General features: G+C 44.1%; 2 protein-coding genes and 1 pseudogene across 2 annotated transcripts; all 3 read right to left on the bottom strand.

Moving 5' to 3' along the window:
* Window positions 1–54: 54 nt before the first annotated feature.
* LOC148891690 (kelch-like protein 10) lies at window positions 55–5,873 on the bottom strand (annotated as a pseudogene).
* A 2,827-nt stretch (window positions 5,874–8,700) lies between these two features.
* LOC148891689 (kelch-like protein 10) lies at window positions 8,701–11,291 on the bottom strand. The gene is made up of 5 exons (XM_089008677.1): window positions 11,155–11,291; window positions 10,576–11,059; window positions 9,758–10,369; window positions 9,180–9,329; window positions 8,701–9,102 (listed from the first exon to the last, which is right to left on the bottom strand). The coding sequence occupies exons 1-5, from the start codon at window positions 11,289–11,291 to the stop codon at window positions 8,701–8,703; spliced, it is 1,785 nt and encodes a 594-aa protein (XP_088864803.1).
* Window positions 11,292–12,887: 1,596 nt separating this feature from the next.
* LOC148891688 (kelch-like protein 10) lies at window positions 12,888–17,063 on the bottom strand. The gene is made up of 5 exons (XM_089008253.1): window positions 16,876–17,063; window positions 15,472–15,955; window positions 14,034–14,645; window positions 13,822–13,971; window positions 12,888–13,401 (listed from the first exon to the last, which is right to left on the bottom strand). Exons 1-5 carry the CDS (start codon window positions 17,061–17,063, stop codon window positions 13,024–13,026), a joined length of 1,812 nt encoding a protein of 603 aa, XP_088864379.1. The 3' UTR covers window positions 12,888–13,023.
* Between the last annotated feature and the right edge of the window lie 4,722 nt (window positions 17,064–21,785).

Below are 21,785 nucleotides of genomic sequence, written 5' to 3'. Positions count from 1 at the left end.
GCATGCAGATTGGAGACGTTTCTTGGACAGCCTCGGTGGACACTAGGTCTTCAGTCATGATCGTGAGGACTGACGCTGTTCCAGCAGGAACCGTCTTAAAGTCGCCAAGTCAGCCCAGGTGTTTCCTTGCACATCGTAGGCGTCGATGAGGTGCGTTGGTTTGGGGCCACTGAATCCGCCAATGGCAAGCAGAATGGCAGAAGGCAGGCGAGGACGAGCCACCAGGTTGCGCTACCGATACACCGAGTTTGTGTTCATATGGCACATGACGCAAGTAGCCAAAGCAATTATGTCCAGGCACTTATTGCTGTCCTGAATCAGGTGATTGGTCAGCACCTTGATTGCGATGAACTCTACACTTGTAAACGGACCTACACAGTGCAAATTAGAATCAGGTTGCAAGCAAGGTGGGTTCTCGGAACTGTGATCAGGTTTACAGTTTGCAATGATACCTAACCACAAAATCATAATCCCATGGTCTCTAAATAAAGCATAGTAGCCCATGTGCTATCAGTGGAGTGCTTTGGGTATTCCAAATTTTAGGGACATAATCCACCCCAATCCTATACACCTACACACCTATAATTTCCCTCTAATGTAATTTATGACCAAACCATAATCCTTCTTTATGATCCAAGATGGCGCCGCGGATGGCAGCCTCGGTCACACGCTCCCTAGTATTGTTCCTGGTTTTGTCATTTTCATTTTTTTTTGCGATCCTACGCAACTCAGTTACACGAGGGAAGAGTTACTGAGCATTGGGGAATCCACTCTTGGACTATTTTCACCGACACACCAAAATCTACAAGGTTTTTCGGGGCTGCTCGCGAGCGGCGTAGCAGCTCTGTACAGAGCTTTGAGACGCCGGCGTAGGAGGGGGAAGCGAGCCGAACGCCGCTCCCATCGATCCACCTCGCTAATCTGCGCTCACTACCAAACAAGATGGACGAACTTATGCTTCTCACAAAGACCAATAAAATGTTTGCCCGCTCTGCTGCGCTGTGCTTCACTGAGACCTGGCTCAGTGACCGCCACCCGGATTCCGCGCTACACCTACCCGGATTCCGTCTCCTTCGGGCCGACCGTGACACGGAGCAATCGGGGAAATCCAAAGGCGGTGGACTATGGTTCTACATCAACGAAGAATGGTGCATCGATGTCACGATGCTCGACGCACACTGCAGCCCTGGTTTGGAATCGCTGTCTCTCAACTGCAAGCCATTCTCCTCGCCACGTGAGTTCGCTTCCTTTATTCTCGTTGCCGTGTACATCGCGCCACAAGCTAATGCTAACGCGTGTATACAAACGCTAGCAGACCATGTAAACCATCTCGAACTAAAATATCCAGAATCACCCCTGATCATTTTGGGCGATTTTAATCAAACATGTTTAAACCGTGAACTTCCCAAATATAAGCAGCATATTGACTGTTTCACCAGAGGAGAAAACATTCTAGATCATTGTTACACAGCGCTCAAAGGCGCATACCGGTCTGTTGCGCATGCAGCATTGGGTCTTTCTGACCACTATTTAATCCACTTAATTCCCACATACAAACAGAAACTCAAATGTGTAAAACCGGTAGTCAAGACAGTTAAAACATGGACAGATGAAGCAAAGTTATCGCTACAAGAATGCTTAGACTGCACTGATTGGAGCGTCTTTGAAACTTCAGCGGGCACATTGGATGAATACACATACACTGTAACATCATACATCAGTTTCTGTGAGGACATGTGTGTACCAACAAAGTCCTTCCGCTCATTCAACAACAACAAGCCATGGTTCACTCCCAAACTCAGGCAGCTTAGGAAAGAGAAAGAATCCGCATTTAAAAGCGGCGATCGAGCAGTTTACAAACTCGCCCGAAACAGGCTGACGAAGGAAATTAACATCGCAAAGAAACGTTATGCGGAGAGGCTTAACTAACGACTCTGCATCGGTGTGGAATGGCCTGAAAGCAATAACAAATTATCGTTTACCTTCCCCCCAAGCAGTGTACAACAATGGTATGGCTGATGAGTTAAATACATACTTTTGCCGATTTGAAAAGGAAACCCCCATTTCCCCGGTCTGCCCACCATTACCAGAAACTACCGTATCTCCGCCCTCTGCCCTACAGATTCACGAACTGGACGTTAGACGGCTCTTCAAGCAGCAGAAGATCAAGAAAGCTGCAGGACCTGACAGAGTGTCCCCCTCCTGCCTGAGAGTCTGCGCTGACCAGCTGGCTCCGGTCTTGACACAAATCTTCAACAGATCCCTGGAGCAGTGTGAAGTCCCATCCTGCTTCAAACAGTCTACTATCGTCCCAGTTCCAAAGAAACCAGCACCCTCGGGATTGAACGACTATAGACCTGTCGCTCTTACGTCTGTGGTCATGAAGTCCTTTGAACGCCTCGTGCTGAACCACCTAAAGAACATCACCGGACCTCTGCTAGATCCTCTTCAGTTTGCCTACCGGGCAAACAGGTCTGTGGAGGATGCAGTCAACATCGGACTGCACCACATCCTCGACCACCTTGACAACACAGGAACCTGCGCAAGGATCCTGTTTGTGGACTACAGCTCTGCGTTCAATACCATCATCCCAGAACTCCTCATCCCCAAACTTCTCCAGCTTGGTGTGTCCCCCACGATCTGCCAGTGGACCCTCAGCTTCCTGACAGGACGGACACAACAGGTCAGACTGGGAAAAATATAATCCACAACACGAACCACGAGCACTGGAGCCCCGCAGGGATGCGTCCTCTCGCCATTGCTCTTCTCTCTCTACACGAACGACTGCACCTCAACGCACCCAGCTGTCAAATTCATAAAGTTCGCAGACGACACCACGGTCATCGGTCTCATCAAAGACGGCGACGAGTCTGCGTACCGACAACAAGTGGAGCAGCTGGAGCTCTGGTGCAGCCGTCACAACCTGGAGCTGAACACGCTCAAGACAGTTGAGATTATGGTGGACTTCAGGAAACATCCATCACCACAGCTACCCCTCACACTATCCAACTGCCTGGTGTCAACCGTTGAGACCTTCAAGTTCCTGGGAATCACAGTCTCCCAGGACATGAAGTGGGAGGTCAACACCAACTCTATCCTGAAAAAGGCCCAACAGAGAATGTACTTCCTGTGGCTGCTAAAGAAGCATGGCCTGCCACAGGAGGTGCTGCAACATTTCTGCACGGCCGTCATCGAATCCATCCTGTGTTCTTCCATCACCGTTTGGTTCGGGGCCGCCACAAAAATGGACAAAATCCGACTTCAACGGATAGTTAGGACGGCGGAAAAAAATCATTGGCACCGCCCTACCCACTCTCGAGGACTTGCACACTGCAAGAATCCAAACTAGGATGCGGAAAATCCTACTGGACCCTCCGCACCCTGCCCACCACCTTTTCCAGCTACTCCCCTCAGGCAGGCGCTACCGATCCATGCGCACCAAATCCAGCAGACATTTAAACAGCTTCTTCCCCCAAGCCATTAACTCTTTGAACTCTTTCAACAGTAGCCAAAATGGAACTGTATAGTGCCATTTAGCAGTTTTTTTTTGACAACGATACTAGTGCAGCGTGTTCTACCGGAAACAAATTCCTTGTGTGTTCTACATACTTGGCAATAAAGATGATTCTGATTGTGATTAAACTTCAACACCGGGCCTTCTTCTAAATCCAACCCAAACTGAAACTCCTTCCTCTAACTCAAAAGCAATGCTGGTATTGCCTCATCCAACTCTATCCTAAATTCGATATCTAATACTCTCCTCCCATAGCTGCATCATAAATCTTCTTTTCCTTTCGACTTTTCCCTTCAAGGGGTCGCCACAGCGAATCAGTGTGCTCCATCTTCAGAGGTTTGATTCACATGTTTGTTTTGGCCAAGCTTTTACATCGGATGCCCTTCCTGACACAACCCTCTGTATTTATCCGGGCTTGGGACCGGCACAAGAAGATTTATGCTAATCCTAATTCCTCCCTCATTCTTACTCTCATGTATCCATTCACCCAATTGGCCTCTGAACCCTAGGATCAAACCGATCCTAACATCTAGCGTTGAACCAACTTGAAATTCTAATCCTAAACACACTCAGAGTTCAATTTTATCATAACCTGTAATTACCATTTTAATGCTATCATCCCTGAAACCGAGCTACATCTAATCTCTATTAATGCCTCACCCTCATGCTAACCCAGTGGTTCTTAATCGTGTTGGAGGCACCGACCCCCACCAGTTTCATATGCTCATTCACGGAACCCGTCTTTCAATGACTGTGCCCACTAACTGCAGACGAGACTGAGGGGTGGACCTCTGCGGCAGAGGATCCACCAAACCCCTGAGACCAACTCATTGAACCCCTAGGGTTCGATCGAACCCAGTTTAAGAAACACTGTGCTAACCTATCTCTTAACACCTAACTCTTGCCTAAACTTTACCCTATCCCCAATACCAGCACCAAATCCCACACGAACACTCCCCATATTTTTAAAATAACTCTCACCCTGACCTTCCTTTATCCTAAAGACCTAACAACTTTCCTAACCCTTTTCTCAAACCCTAATGCAAAACATTTCATATCCCGTACTGTGGATAAAAAATACAGTTGCCTAAGGGCTTGTTAACTTACTTTGGCCAAGAGCAAAGCCATTCTTTTTGCCCCGCTCTAAGGGTGCATGTGCAATCCAGTGCAAAATGGCCTCATATACAGTATTTTACGTTTTTACCATACGCTCATCCCGGTCCAGGATATCACATAAGTCCTGTCCTGAGAGTTGCTGCAATTCATTTTCAACTGGCAACATCTTCAAAGTGGTATAGGACATACTGGAAGGCATTTCGCTGTAGATCCAAGGTGTAACAGTTCCTCGTGAACTGCCAGATATCAATGCAGTTTTCTGGACACAGCTGCTCCATCAGAAATGAGCAACAGGTTTGGGCGATGCAAATTATGTTGAACCGCTCTGCAGCCAGCAACAAATCCTTGACATTGTCCTTTGTCACCAACACGGAGCCGGCATATGCATAATCAACAAATAGTTGCATTAACTGAGCTGTCAGACCATGTATGACATAGACCCTCTGGTCTGAAGTTGACCATCGTAGAAAGAGGTAAACATTAGGAACGATAGAATTTCATTAGTGTTTGCTCTCAATAACATATGTCTTAGGCTGCTTACATAGAAATCGTCAACTCACCTAAAGTAGTGGCTGCACTTGCAAAGTGTAATTTTGTGGATGCGAAATTACAGCATTGTCAACCCTTATGACTGCATCGCTAAGTTTCCTTGTTAGACTCATAAAGTTCGCAGACGACACCACGGTCATCGGTCTCATCAAAGACGGCGACGAGTCTGCGTACCGACAACAAGTGGAGCAGCTGGAGCTCTGGTGCAGCCGTCACAACCTGGAGCTGAACACGCTCAAGACAGTTGAGATGATGGTGGACTTCAGGAAACATCCATCACCACAGCTACCCCTCACACTATCCAACTGCCTGGTGTCAACCGTTGAGACCTTCAAGTTCCTGGGAATCACAGTCTCCCAGGACATGAAGTGGGAGGTCAACACCAACTCTATCCTGAAAAAGGCCCAACAGAGAATGTACTTCCTGTGGCTGCTAAAGAAGCATGGCCTGCCACAGGAGGTGCTGCAACATTTCTGCACGGCCGTCATCGAATCCATCCTGTGTTCTTCCATCACCGTTTGGTTCGGGGCCGCCACAAAAATGGACAAAATCCGACTTCAACGGATAGTTAGGACGGCGGAAAAAATCATTGGCACCGCCCTACCCACTCTCGAGGACTTGCATCGCTAAGTTTCCTTGTTAGACTTAGTTCGTCATTGACAGACATATATGCATATTTACCATCACAACTCATTTTGATTGTTTTGCCATCTCGGAATACTCGTTGGGCATTTACTCCTGAATTATCTCAGCGGGGAATATTAACACAGGGCGGACCGTTACAATTACATCATGGTCGCCTTCTATATCAAAAGCCACCCTCGTCATCATTAAAGCAACATCACTTTAAATTGAAAGAAACACACTGTTCATTTTTGCCCTCCACTGCCTAACATATTTTACAAACTTTGGATTGAAAGAAAAAATCAGTATTCATTTTTGTCCTCCACTGCCTGAAATATTTTGCACATTTTAACCGGACCAGAAAGGCTAAATTCCTTGGGGGCTATTCTGGCAAATTTGGGGAGGATGGAAAACTACACCTTGCATATCATATAGACATTGAATGCACAAAACTTAACTGAACATGCACGCCTTCGTAGAAGAACCATTGGCTTTTATGGGACGAATAGATCTTAATTCAAAGCAGGCAGTGACCATCCGTGCTTGCAGATTAACAATCGCATGCTCAACATATTCAATCCTAAACTATTATTTTTTTTTAATATATTCTTGGTAATTTCAAGGTTCTTGACCTTGTTGGAATTATTTTTCCCTATAACTCATCATCCTGCACCATAGTTATTCTGCAGTTACCCGCTGTAGATTGCCAACCAAGTCCACAAGGTGTTGTCTTTTGCCTGAAACGTAATCATTACCATCAAATCAAATGCAGTTCACCCTTGCAAATAGGAGTGAGGGATTTTCTTGTCTGATCACATTCTAAATCAGGAGTTCTTTGACTTGCAAAATCATAGCAATTCAAAACAAGGACTATCCACCTTGTCTTATATGTATGATTTTATAATAGCCTGTTGGTCCATTTGGGTGCCCGAAGATGAAAAACCAGACAGTGTCCCCCAACACGCCTTAAATACTACCTTTTTTCATGGCCCCAAATCTTTAGGGTACACGGCGTTTATGCTGATGGAAAGTGCATACCATAAACGTACTAACCTTACGTACAAGTAAATAAATAAATAAATAAAATGTAACCTGGGAGGCCCGGTAGTCGAGTGGTTAGCGCGCTGACTTCACAGTGTAGTGAGTTCAAAACCTTGTCCGGCTTCCCTGTGTGGAATGTGCATGTTCGCCCGAAGCCCGCATGAATTTTCTCCGGGTCCTCCGGTTTCCTCCCACATTCAAAAAAACATGCATGGCAGGCTAATTGAACACTCTAAATTGTTCCTGAGTGTGAGTGTGCGAGAAAATGGTTGTCTGTGTGCGCTGCAATTGACTGGCAACCAAGGTGTGTGTCCCCTGGCTCCCCCAGCGTGTGAAGACGGCTAGGATAGGCTCCAGCATCCCCCATGACTTTCGTGAGGATTAAGCAGTCCAGAAGATCGATGAAAAGGTTTTTTCAACCGTCATCTGTACTTCTTTGAAGGTGTTGGACGTTTCGAAGCTTTGTTAGCAAACTAAAGTTGTGCTGGTAGCTCATGCCCTATATCCCTAATCAATAGATGTAGCCATGCCAGACCTGCCTTGATAGGTCCCTGCTCTAAGGTTGGGAGAAGCAGTGCACTATTCCCTGTAGCTAATCGATACTAATACCTGATGACCAATACCTGCTTTTTGGTTCTAATCGCCCACTACAACCGCACCGCCACCTTTGTCCATTAGAGACATTTATAGAGCCAGAACTACCAACACAACTTTAGTTCACTGACAAAGCTTTTCGGATGAGGAGTGAAAAGTCCGACACCTTCTAAGTACAGATGATGGCTGAAGAAACATTTTCATCGATGGACCACTCCTGTAGGACTGAGAGCTTACAGACGCTGTCCGGAAGATGAATGAAAGATGTAATCAAATTAGAAGGAATATAGCTTGAATACTTTAATATTTTGTTTCTCAGTTGCTTTGGTACATTATCAGAACTGAAAGATTACCAGCTGTCTTCGGCAGGAGTCTCTGTGTACAACCTGGTTGCCAGCCACAACTATTCACTCACAATCACACATAGGTACAATTTAGGGTGCTTCATAACCTGCAAACACATGGTTTTGTGAGGGGAGGAAACCAGAGTACCTGCAGAAAACCCATGCAAGGCATACAAACGCCACACAAGGTATGCGAACACCACAGGAAGGTTGTTGAATTCAAACCCTGCACCTCTGCACACTGAGGCGAGTATTTTTCGAAAGGGCTTTTGCCGGAAAATGTAGTTTTCCTTTTGTATCATTTGTTTTTCAAAAATACATGCTGTATTGTCATTTACAATTCTGATCAGACCACAGCTTCTTTTCCTTTCGGCTTTTCCCTTGACGGGGTCACCACAGCAACTGAAGAAAATTACATTCAGATTACCGCAATAACAAAAAACAAATAAATAGCAATGTTTAATTGTCTGGTCTTTTCTGTTTTATGGTTGTTTAATTTGCATTGTTTTGGAATGCTGGTAAAATTTTAATTGAAATGCAAAAAAAGAAATGTGAGGAAACAAGCTAATTAGCATGCACCTTGCTGCTGAGATCGATAGCTTCAAGTGAGGGAAAGTACAGAGGCTGTTTAAAGCTTTCCACATTTTTAGTGTAGAAAAGAAAGTTCATTTTGCCGTCTCCCTCCATGCATGCAAAATGTAATCCTGTCTAATTTGAGGTAGCTCTGGTTGTAACTTGAAGTACTTGACATTTTTTCCCCAAAAAAACAATCTTTTGGTAATACAGCTGTCCATCGAGTCTCATGCCCATTGTTAACAAAATTCTATTAAAATTTATTTCAGTGAATTAATAGAATCTTAATCTTGTCAAAATTGTTACTTACACTCCAGCGAAAACTATCAGTGTGTGAGTATTATTTCAGTCATTTGTTATCACAAAGTCACTGCAACTTTTTCTTGAGACTTCATCTTCCATATCAACTGTATCATCCTCCAAGAAGAGCAAGGGCAGGTCATTACGAAGCATCGTATACTGGGCAATGTTGGGCAACCCAGACATCACACAGCAGCTCAGAGCGCTTCGAGAAATCCGCATATCATTGGCCGCAGACCACGTGCCATGTTTCAGATCGTAGTACTCCACCAGGTTGGTGGTGGAGACACCGTTGTAGCCACCAGCCACAAAGAGACAATCCTCCACCACTTCAATGCCAAAGTTGCTCCTGGGACACTGCATGGGTGGCAACATTATCCAGGTGTCTGTCTCAGGTCCGTAGGCCTCTGCGCTAGCCAAGCGGTCATCACCATCACAACCTCCAACCTATAAGAATAAAAGCAAGATTCAATTTTTTTTTCCTAATCAAATTCCTTGATTGCTGGTGTCAGTCGAAGACTTACTGCATACACAAGGCTGCCATGCCCGATGACCCCAATGCCACTGCGTCGGCAGTTCATGGGGGCCGTGGCTATCCACTGGTTGGTTTCTGGGCTGTAATATTCTGCCGTTTGCAGCGACTCGTTTCCATTAAAACCACCACAAATGTAAACCTGAAACCAAATGGGAAATATTAGTGAAATAAAGATCAATAGTTTTACCACCAACCGCTCATACTAAACAATTCTGGGGCATCATTCACTGAACTAATATATGTTCAAATCTGGTGGCAGTCAACCTAAATCTTTGGGTAGTTTCTTAAGGAACCCCTAAAAATGACCCTAAACTGACTATTAACATTCCTGCATGGCTTCTGCACGACTCTTTGTCGGCCTACGTAAAATACATTAAAGTTCATATTGCTGTAATGGCTGAATTTGCTAACAATGCCTATAACAATGCCTTATTATTCATCAAATCACACTGCAATGATTTAACAACAAGCTACCACCAAAAATAGTAGAATGACCCCCACGCCCAAAACATTGTTTAGAACTAAAATAGAATTCTTGCCTCTTCTGGTTAGGGTTGGGTTACCCACCTTGTCATTGAGGGTGGTACAGCTAGCATCGCTCCTCTGTTCTTGCATACTAGCAATAAGAGTCCACTGGTTGGTTTCAGGTGTGTAGTACTCAGCTGTCTTTAGTCTTACATGTCCATCATGTCCTCCTATTGCATAAATACATCCATTTAGCACTGTCACACTCACATAGCAGCGACGGAAGTGCATGGGCGCCACTTCCTGCCAGGTACGAGTGTTCAGGTCAAAGCGGCTGACTGTGTTGTAGTATTCTGTGCCGTCAAAGCCGCCCAGGCAATAGATGGCATTGTTCAGAAAGGCAGCACCGCAGTATGCCCGGGGTTGGTCCATATTGTCCAAAAGGCTGACCCAACTGTTAGCGTGGATGTCATACGCCTCAATGCACTGCGTCGGGTTAACTCCACTCCATCCGCCTATCGCCAGAAGGATGGCGGAAGGCAGGCGGGGGCGAGCGACCAGGTTGCAGAATCCAGACATGGAGTTGGCTTTCATGTGTCGGATCACTCGAGTTGCAAAGCCTACCATGTCCAGACACTTGCTGTTGTTCAGTACCATCTGATTGGTCAGCACGTTGACAGATATAAACTCCTCACTTGTCAGAGCCAGACGGACCTGCACATTGGACAGGGGACAAGGAGGTGTTTAGGGTTTAAAAATGGGGTTTCTTGACAGGATTAAAGTTTGAATTTGGGATTTACACCCATGGATACCCAAACCGTTAAAGCTGAAGTTAAGTACCTCTACCAGGTACAAATTCATATTGCTAGTCAAGAGACAAAAAATCCCCCAATACAAGCCAGTGAGCTTCTTCAACTCACGCGCGCAAGCAGCACCGCCAGGTTCCTGCCTCGCTCACGGGGTGCATGCGCAATCCAGTGTAAGACGGCCTGGAACACCGTGTTCTCCTTCTTCACGATCAGGTCATCACGGTTTAGGATATCGCACAAGTCCTGCACAGAGAGCCGGCCGAGCTCGTGCGAGGCAGCCACATCCTCAAAGTTGTAGAGGATGTACTGGTAGGCCTCGAGCTGCAACTGGGGAAGGTAATAGTTCTTGGTGAACTGCCAGATGCCCACACAGTTCTCCGGCCTGAGCTGCTCTGCTAGAAACGTGCAGCAGGTTTGAACAACGGCAATCATATTTAACTCATCGGCCGCAATCAACAACTCCTTCACATTGTCCTCCGTCACAGAGACAGTGCCGGTGTATGCAAAATCAACAATGAGCCGCATTAAGTGGGCAGTCAGACCACGTATGACATACACCCTCTGGTCTGGGTTGGACCAGCGTAGAAAGAGGGCTCTGAACAACCAGGAGACACACACACACAAGATCAACTTGAAATGAATAGGTCCATCGTCTTTATCCGTAGAGATCCCCCCCCCCCCCCAACTCACCCAAAGTAGGGGCTGCAGTTGCACAGGATGATCTTATGTATATGGAACTCAGTGTTGTCCACTGCGATGATGGCATCGCTTAGGCCTTTGGTGAGATGCTGCAATTGGCCACACACCAACGGACCATCTGAATTCATCTTGAAGGTGTGGCCGTGTCTTCATAGTGCGGCTGGGCATCGGCCCAGGGGACATGGGGGGAGGGGTCATTTGGTAGGAGGGGGCGGTGCTGGTAATGGGAGTTAGCATCATGGTGGGATTCTGTGTCAGAAGACAACGATGACCACGGTGACGACCTCATCCGCATTTTCAAAGTCCCAATGCTTTTAATTAAGGAAACGCATCATATCATACTTTTGCCAAACTAAATATTCATTGGCACTCACTTCAGGGTTGGAGATAATTTATATTCATCACAATATAACATTAAATGTATTTTATTATCTTAATTCTGGTGAATAGTGTCAGATGTTTTTTGACGGGGATAAGTGTTTCATAGTAGGGTTTTGGTTATGTTGTCAAATTTGGGTTTCAAGATAGTGTAAGGTTTCAACAAGAATTATCGTTTGAGAGAAAGGCTCAGGTTTCAAATTAGTGTTTGGGTTTTAAGTTTGAACTTCAAATTAGCATTTCAATCCACTTTCTGTTTTTTGTTTCAAAACAATGGGTAGGAATTCAAATAATGGTCAAGATTTCATGATAGTTGACTTTTCGATGAAAGTTTAAAATTGGGGTTTCAAATTTGTTTGAAGCCATGGTTAGTGTTTCAAAATCCAAAATAGTTTAGAATTACATCATTCAAATAATGGTTAGGGCTGAAATTTTGAGTTTAGGTTCCAAGTTAACATATCAAATGTTTCAAGTGTCACTGAATATCTAACAGGCATTCGGAATTCAAGGGTTTCAAGCTTGGGTTAGTTCTCAAGGCAAGAGAATACGCTGCTCACCCTCAGAACAACTGATCCTGACTGTAAAGTGACCCTGAGTTTTGAAAGGCGTTTATAAATCAAATGTATTATTACATGAGGTGTTTCAGATTAATGTTTTGAGTGTTGCGTTTTCAAACCAGGGATAGTGCTTCTCAAATTAAGATTTCAGTTCAAGTTTAGATTAAAATTACTTAAATGGTAGGTTTGGGTTTACCATTCATGCAAGGTTGGAACAAGGGTTAAGAATCAGGTTTATGTCTCATCTCATTTTCCGTACCGCTTATTCCTCATTAGGGTCGCGGGGGTTGCTGGAGCCTATCTCAGCTGTCTTCGGGCACGAGGCGGGGGACACCCTGAATTGGTTGCCAGCCAATCGCAGGGCACACAAAGACGTACAACAGTCACTCTCACACTCACACCTAAGGACAATTTGGAGTGGTCAATCTGCCTGCCATGCATGTTTTTGGAGTGTGGGAGGAAACCGGAGGACCCGGAGAAAACCCACGTGGGTCCGGGGAGAACATGCAAACTCCACACAGGGAGGCCGGACCGTGACGCGAACCGATGACCTCTGCACTGTGAAGCCGGTGTGCTACCGGGCCGCCCTCAGGTTTATGTAATTATCAAAATTGTTGTAAAAGGCAGTATACAACCTTGGTTAGAATTTCAAATGATTAGGGGTTGAAGCCAAAGATTGTCTGAAGTAATTTCATTTCAAAAATCTTTATTCACCTGTGGATGGCAAACTGCACCAAACACCTGACTCTCAATAAAAAGACAAATAAAATAGAAAACATAATTAAATGCAACCACAGCCACCTTTGTTATTATTATTTTCTTTTTCAACAAACTTTTTTATCCATGTACAATTTTTTTCCTATTTAATTCCGGGTCATTTATCAGTTTATTTCAAGGCTTTTCTATCATTCATTTTCAGTTTATTTCAGTTTTTTTCTAGTGTCTCGACATCGTCCTCTGTGTCCATGTCGTCCTCGAGAAATAGCAGTGGTAGATCATTCCGGAGCATGGCATAGTGCGCCATGTTGTAGAATCCAGACATCACGCAGCAAGTCAAAGCACTTCGTGAGATCAGCATGTCGCACGCTGGAGACCATAGACCTGTGGTGAGGTCATAGTACTCTACCAGCTTAGTGGTGGAGACCCCATTGAACCCCCCGGCAACAAAGAGGCGGTCCTCTATGACTTCAATGCCAAAGTTGCTCCGGGGACACTCCATGGGGGCCAGGAGGATCCAGTTGTTTGTCTGTGGGTTGTACGCCTCGGCGCTGGTCAAACGAGTTTGACCGTCGTAACCGCCAACCTTGGGGAAAACACAACTCTAATTAACAGACAAGACTATGTAATATATGAACGGATATGTCAACTGTAACGTTGAATATGTGCGGTCATGAGTCTTTTTAAAAATTATTCCATGCTTGGGTTGGGAAACAAGGATTGTGAATTCAAGTAAGATTTCTGTGCCAGTTTTCTGATGAGGTTGCCAGCCTTGCATTAAGTCTTTCTCACTCAAGGCAGGTTTCAAATTTGTTTTTGAAGTTTGACGATCAAGACACTAACATTAGACAAATGTTTCCTGATTAATAAACATGAGACTCCCTAGCCTCTGCAAGGTCTCCCTGCTGGTTGAAATGCTTGAGATTCAAAATCATTGCCAAGCTAAACAATCCAAGGATTTTTAACAGTACTTGAAGTCATTTTCATTGTGTTATTCTTCACTTACTGCATAAATGTGGTCAGCAAACCCAATGACTCCGATGCCACTGCGACGGCTGCTCATCGGTGTCATCATGGTCCACTCGTTAGTGTCAGGACTGTAGTATTCTGCCGTTTGCAAAGGCTCGTTTCCATTAAACCCACCGCAAATGTAAATCTGAAAACAAAGGGTTGGTCTCATGAATGCAAGTAGGCCTTCATGACATGAATGGCACATACCTTGTCATGGAGGGTGGTGCAGCTGGCGTCACTCCGGAGTTCGTGCATGTTGGCAATCAGAGTCCACTTGTTGGTCTCAGGCGTGTAGTACTCAGCAGTCTTTAGTCTCACCCGTCCGTCAAAGCCACCTAGTGCGTAGATGCACCCGTTTAGCACCGTGACACTCACGTAGCATCGACGGGAGTGCATGGGCGCAACTTCCTGCCAGGTACGTGCATTCAGGTCAAAGCGGCTGACGGTGTTGTAATGTTCCGCTCCGTCAAAACCCCCAAGGCAATAAATGGCATCATTGAGGAAGGCCGCACCGCAGTATGCCCTTGGTTGCTCCATGTCCTCGATAAAACTGACCCAACAGTTGGCATGCACGTCATATGCCTCGATACACTGAGTCGGGTTGGCACCACTCCAGCCGCCGATCGCCAGAAGGATGGCGGAAGGCAAACGGGGACGGGCCACCAGGTTGCAGTATGCAGACACGGAGTTTGCCACCATATGGTGGATCACTCGGGTGGCAAAGTCAACCATGTCCAAGCACTTGTTGTTACTCTGCACCAGTTGATTGGATAACACGTTGATTGTGATGTACTCCTCGCTGGTCAGAGCCAGACGGACCTACATAGTAGACAGATATTTAAGAAATGAAGGGAACCATTTTGTCCAGACCTCATTGAACACTTCTTAGTAGTTGTACTTGCTCGATCAGTGGGCTTCAGCACCTGAGCAATTTGGTACCAGGCCGCAGAGTGAAACACCACCCCCCCCCTCCCCCCCCCCAAAAAAAAAAACAAAGCGGGGCGTGTGAGTCAGGCACCCAACCTCGTTACTCAATCAGAAACGGCAGTATCTACACATCGACGTGGAGTAAAGCTGTGATGCAAGTTATTTAGTCAAAGACAAGGTAATACAACAAACCTACCGAATCACATGAGCAAACAGATCCCGCCCATGTAACCATGAACAGTTTAGCTGCTACTAAATAGCCGTTTCGCCATCACACAAAAGCAGCAATCATGTTAACCATTGATCACGCACATAAGCAAATAGCAATGATGTTAACATGCATGTACGATCCCAATGTAAAAATGAACATTTACAATTGTTCATTATTCCCAAGGTCAATTTTTAGTTATTCACTGCAATTCTTTGTATTTTCTGCTTCAGTTGAACAGAATAACGGCACCCGTGTCCACTAAAATAGCATTTTGTCACCGTACACGTTAATGCCTGATTGTTATACAAAACGGTCATATACCAAACAACAACCCTCGAGTAAACTCTCAACCTAAAATGTATAATTGAAAGCGGGCTTTTGATTTGAAGATGTCTTGAATAAGCAAGAAGAGTTCTGTTTAATTGACTTTCAATGACTTTGTCATGACCTGCATGACTGAAAATGTTCAAAGACAATTGATACAAAAATACCAGTAGGTCGACTTACTTTCGCTAGGAGCACGGCCAGGTTCCTGCCTCGTTCCCTCGGCTCGTATGCAATCCAGTGCAGGATGGCCTCATAAACTGTGTTTTCTTTCTTCACAATCAGGTCATCTCTGTCTAAAATCTCACAGAATTCCTGCATAGTAAATTGTGGCAGTTCCTCAGAGGCTGCGACATCCTCAAAGTGGTAAAGAATGTACTGGTAGGCGCTAATCTGCAGCTCTGGCGTGTGACAGTTTTTGGTGAACTGCCAGATGCCAATGCAGTTTTCAGGACAAAGCTGCTCTGCCAGGAAGACGCAGCAGGATTGGACAATGGCTGTTATGTTGAATTTATCAGCAGCAATTAGTAAGTCCTTGACATTGCCTTCTGTCACCAACACAAAATTGGTGTACGCGAACTCGATGAAGAGCTCCATTATGTGAGGTGTGACACCTTGTATGACATAGACCCTCTGGTCTGGGGTGGACCATCGAAGAAAGAGGGCCCTGAGCACCAGAATAGAAACACAGGTAGTCACCAATAGTTAGCAGCCAGTTAACAATACTACTGGTATCTATTTTTTCATTAATACAAAGAGCGGTGGGAAGAAAGAAAACTTTGTACTTTTACTTTGTACTTTTACTCCCAACGTTTATATTTTTTCTGCTACTTCGTCAAAAATGGACATACAATGTATTACTTTTTTAAATCTCCATCCACAGTGGACAGCACAACAGGGTCTTGTCCATCTGATAATAAAGTCAATCTTTGTAGAGAGGTTCATAAAGATCTTCGGGGCGAATGGTATATACCCAAAGTTGATGCCATATTGTGTGGGGTGGACAACTACTCCACCCATTCTTTGCTATTTTCAACTCAGATTGTATTTGTGTTTGTATTCATCAGATAAGACAAAACTGGCTGTGTGTTGTTATTTTTATGAGATAATACATGTACACTGTCATACAAGCTTTATACTGACTACATTGGAGCAAAGTGTAATTTCTTCAGTATTTCTGCATGAAAAGATATTGCAAAAACGTGAGGACACTCAATTTTGCGAGGCACTGGATAGGATGATAAAAACATGTAAGAACACGGCCCACGTAAAGTATGGTTATTTGTGTTTTAAAAATATAAATTACTGTTTATATGCCTGCCCTCAATTCAAAGTTCCAAAGGATTGTTTTGTAAAGATATTCACAGTAACAGAAACAACCCAAATGTTTAAGTCAACAATTCTTGACTGTACTTATACAATTTACAGCCCAAATTCAATTTTACTTTTGAAATCAAATGAGTGCTGATAACTGACCCGCCATGAACACAGTACTTGTACTTACACCAGACATTTCTGTACCTGTTAATAAGTCCAGAGTAATTGAGCCATTTCAGAATGCAAGACATTAAAAATAGATCTACTTACCCAAAGTATGGGCTGCAGTTGCATAGGATGATCTTATGGATAGCAAACTCATCATTGTGAACCCTGAGCACCGCATCACTAAGCCCTCCAGTCAGTCGCAGTTCATTGTACACAGAGCCAGATTTGAATGGAATTTTACCATCATAACTCATCTTGAATTTGTTGCCATTTCTTATCGCTTTTGGCATCTGCAGACCATTCTCAGCAGAATTAATACACGGCAATAGGGGACCTGAAGAGGGAACAGGCATGTAAGGGGGTGGAAGTATTGAGGGGGTTCTGACATTACATCATGGTGGGTGGCATTCTGTGTCAAAAGCCATGGTCGCCGTCAGCGGCGACATCATCCGCGTCACTAAAGCACTGCTACTTTACTCTCAAGAAATACATCATCTTTCCTCCAATTTGCACATTGAATTTGCTTCACATTTATTGACCAGGCCAGCCTGGTGTTCATGTGGTTAGCGCATAGACGCACAGTGCAGAGGTACAGGGTTCGATTCCAGCTTTGGCCTTCCTGTGTGGAGCTTGCATGTTCTACCTGTGCCTGCATGGGTTTTCTCCGGGTACAGCCACCTGTGCCTGCATGGGTTTTCTCCGGGTACTCCAATTTCCTGCCACATTCCAAAAACATAAATACCAGGCTGATTAAACACTCTAAATTGTCCCTAGATGTTGGTGTGAGCGCGGATGTTTGTCTCCGTGTGACCTGCGATTGGCTCGCAACCGGTTCAGCGGGTCCTCTGCCTACTGCCGAAAGATAGCTGGGAAAGGCTCCAGCACCGTCCGCGACCCTTGTGATGATAAAGCGGTTCAGAAAATGGATGGCTGAATTTACTGACCACTGGTAGTCCAGAAATATTTGAATATAACACTGACACAATAAACCTACAAGGTATCACAGAAAAAATTACTTGGGAATCAGCTCACATCTTCTATGATCAGTTCCGAGTCTCGTCCCAGATCCCTCAGATATTGGCGATGTTGAAGCAGGGTGTTTGTCAGGGATTTTCAGTCAGCCAATTTGAAGAAAATCACTCAACTTAGAAAGAGGTAGTCTTTCCTGCCGACAGGAGCAACAATGCTTTGAATCTGCAGAATTGTATGTGCTCCTCAAACCAAAACCACATTCACAGCTCCTGTCTAGCCTTTTTTTATAGGCAGGTTATGCAAATTATAAATAAAATATCAAATATAAAAAATACCCCGCCCTCATTAACATGCCATGGCCTCTATCCGGCCTTCTATTGGGCATTTGGAGGGTCAGACTCTTGTCTGATAATATATAATCAACACATATTTTTTTTGTTGTGTTAAGTTTAAGTCAGATCTGACATGTAGGTCATGCCCTCATAGGAATTTCTTTTCTTTTTGGCTTTTCCCTTCAAGGGGTCGCCACAGCATATTAGTGTCCTCCATCTTGAGAGGTTTGATCCGCATGTTTGTTTTGTCCAAGCTTTTACATCGGATGCCCTTCCTGACACAACCCTCTGTATTGCTCCGGGCTTGGGACCGGCACAAAAAGACTTATGTCCCTTTGAGGCTACAGACCAAGTAACTCGCTCAGTAAATTAAATCATTTTTTACATTTTATATTTAGCCTCTCCATTTATGGCGACATTATAGATACTTTAGCATACTGATAATGAATTGGCTTCATACGTTGTGACATTTAAGAGACATGAGGATTGAAGTATTGTTTCTGATTATATTTTGTTTGGTAAAGCCTCCGCCATGGTATTTAGTCTAGTCTGCATGACATTCTTATATGCAGAGAGAACCAAGTGCAGTCTTGGAGCCATCTGTTAACCTTGATACATTGCTTACTGGAGACTTTGTGTAGACTGAGAATTGTTTTGGGAGAATGCCGCCTTGATGTCGCACCAGTCTTGATACCGCCCTTCTGATGAAATAAACATGTTGTGTGTCCATGGTGTGGACAAACTCGTGATCAAGCAGCCATTGTCTGTAAATCATGTGTGTCCGTAATATTCTGCAAATAAACCCTTCAAAGGTACTGTTCATTGACTCCAGCCTATATTTGAATAACCAAAATCCTCATCATCCGATAATAACGAACACGGGAAGGAAAGAAGACCTCTCTCCAACAGGATTGAAATGCAAAAGGTTAGATACAAATGCAAGTCTTCTACAGATGTGGAGGATCGCTCATCTATCCCTGATACTTCAATACCGTTAACTTCAAAACTAATATTAAAGAAAAACACATGGCAACAGTGTGAATCATCAAAATACAATGTCTACCTCTGTCAGGCAGCAATATCAATTGTGGCTGTTTAGACATAATTGGCAACTAGATTTATCAGAGATTTACTTGTTTCACAATAGAAACATTTTTCACATGTTGATTTTTGTAACAGATCTTTTTTTTTGTGTAAATTATGAAAAGCATTTTCACTAAAAAGCATTGTCATCAAATGGTGAGTATAGTTTTGTTGCTGTGCCGATGACCTTTTTTGGGGGAGCCACAAGGGGACATAAGCCAGTGTCTTCTTGTGCCAGTCCTAAGCCTGGATAAATACAGAGGGTTGTGTCAGGAAGGATATCTGACACAAAAGCTTGGCCAAAACAAACGTGAATCAAACCTCTGAAGATGGAGCAGACTGGTTCGCTGTGGCGACCCCTCGAAGGGAAAAGCCAAAAGGAAAAGAAGAATGTCAACAAAAAAATTCATTTTTTGTTTCAAAAATATTCTCCATCCATCCATTTTCTGTTCCGCTTTATCCTCATTAGAGTCGCGGGGTGCTGGAGCCTATCCCAATAGGTGGGGGAAACCCTGAATTGGTTGGCAGCCAATCGCAGGGCACACAGAGACAACCAACCAGTCACTGTCACTCATCTCACACATTAAGCAGAGGTGTCAAGAACTATCATTGGGTTCGACAGCCAAATAGTAGTGCACTGTAATAATTTAGGTAGATCATACTATTTACATGCATTTTAAAATGAATAATAGGGATATGAAATAAATGCTCAAATGGCTTACCACCAGACTAATATTTTGGATACTACCAATAACACTATTACTACAAATGATTATTAAATTGCATCAGCAAATGCGGTAAATCACAATTGTTGACTCCCTGTCAGGGTCAGCTCTGAACAGATTGGGCTTGTTTCATATTGTTTGGTTTTGGGTCTGAAGGGTGGAGGTGAGATTTTGCCACTGCTCAGTTCAGGGGCAGATCAGTTTGAGAGGAAAACAGCCCCTAATTTTAATGGGAAACTTCTTTCAAACTCGGATCTTTTTTTTTCCTTCAGCTTCTCTGTGCAAATCTTACTAAATGCATCCCGGTCAGGTGGTTGGGACTGCTGTGCTAAAGCACCTCTTTTGTGTTCTAGACCAGACCTGTGTGTTGACTTACTTTGGCGAGGAGCGCTTGCATGTTTTTGCCTCGCTCCACAGGAGCATGTGCGATTCAGTGAAGGATGGCAGTGTAAACCGTAGTTTCCTTTACGATAAGGTCATATCTGTCCAGGAGGTTACAGAACTCCTGCATGGAGAGTTGCTGCAACTCTTTTGAGCTTGCAACAACCTCAAAGTTGTACAGAATATACTGGTAGGCATTGAGCTGCAGTTCTGGGGCGTTGCAATTTTTACTGAGCTGCCAGATGCTGATGCAATTCTCTGGACAAAACTGCACTGTTAGAAATGCAGAACATGTCTGAATGATACCTGATATATTGAACTTATCAGCTGCTATCAACAAGTCCTTCACATTCTCCTCTGACACAGACATAGACCCAGTGTATATAAAGTCAATAAGGAGTTGCATAGGTTGGTGTCAGTCTCTGTATGACATAGAACTTCTGGTCTGGGGTTGAGTGACACTGGAAAAGTTGTCTAAATATGTATCAGAAACAGAGGTTATATTCAACATGTTTTCAATTTGGGGGAGTCATGGTATTGCACTCTCTAACCATAGATCAACTCACAAAAAGTACAAGCTGCTGTTGCAAAGGACTATCTTGTGAAACTCAACTTTGTCAACTATGATGACGGCATCAATGAGTTTTCTTCTCTGGCGGAGTTCATTGAACACAGAGCCGCCAGATTTATATGCACATGTACCATTGTTACTCATCTTGAATATTTTGCCATTTCTTGTAACCGCTTCGACTTCTGCTCGATTACAACTTGAGTTTAGAAGGACCTATAACTTCATGCTGACATTTTGAGTCAAAAAGCCACCATCGACATCAGCGCTGACCTCATCCTCATCATAAAAGCAGTAGTACTTTAATTGTAAATAAAACAATTGTGAGTTTTGGACACGGACTAAACCAAGACCGTAAGAGATTGTTTCTACCAATGGTGAGATGAAGATTCAAGAGTTATGAAACTTTACCAAGCATAACTTGATTTCTGATGTTATCACGTGCTTATGGTGAGTTTAGAATCTGGGTTAAATATTTCTGGCCTTCATTTCTTCAACAAAATCTTAAGTAGACAAGAGTAAAATTTCTCCAGGGGGGACTTTTCAACGGGGTCTGTCTGAACATTGAGCAACTTTGAAGAACTGAAAAGAATCAGGTTTTTCTGTTGAAACTGCAGATGCATAACTACTGATAAAGTTTGACCGCATGATCATGTGTTGCCAAAACAGTCAGGGTGACACCAAAAAGGGGAAGCTGTACACTGCCTGCTATATCTTGCACAACAACAGAAGACTGGCTGGCTGATTCTGGACATGAGATTGTAATAGACAACTCAAGACAAATTCATATTGGGAATACAGAGAAATCAATAAAAATACAGTATATATAAAAACAGATGAAGGCACACGGGTTTTGGAAAGGTGTTGCCTGGGATGGAGATTGTGCATCAGGGGGTTTCTTCCATCATAGTATCCTTATTTGAATTATTGCTTTTGAACAAAGAATGAAAC

The sequence above is a fragment of the Hippocampus bargibanti genome, linkage group LG11, assembly GCF_051943395.1.
Source record: "Hippocampus bargibanti isolate YZ-2025 linkage group LG11, ASM5194339v1, whole genome shotgun sequence".
NCBI lineage: Eukaryota > Metazoa > Chordata > Actinopteri > Syngnathiformes > Syngnathidae > Hippocampus > Hippocampus bargibanti.
This window is presented reverse-complemented; position numbering and strand designations above follow the sequence as displayed.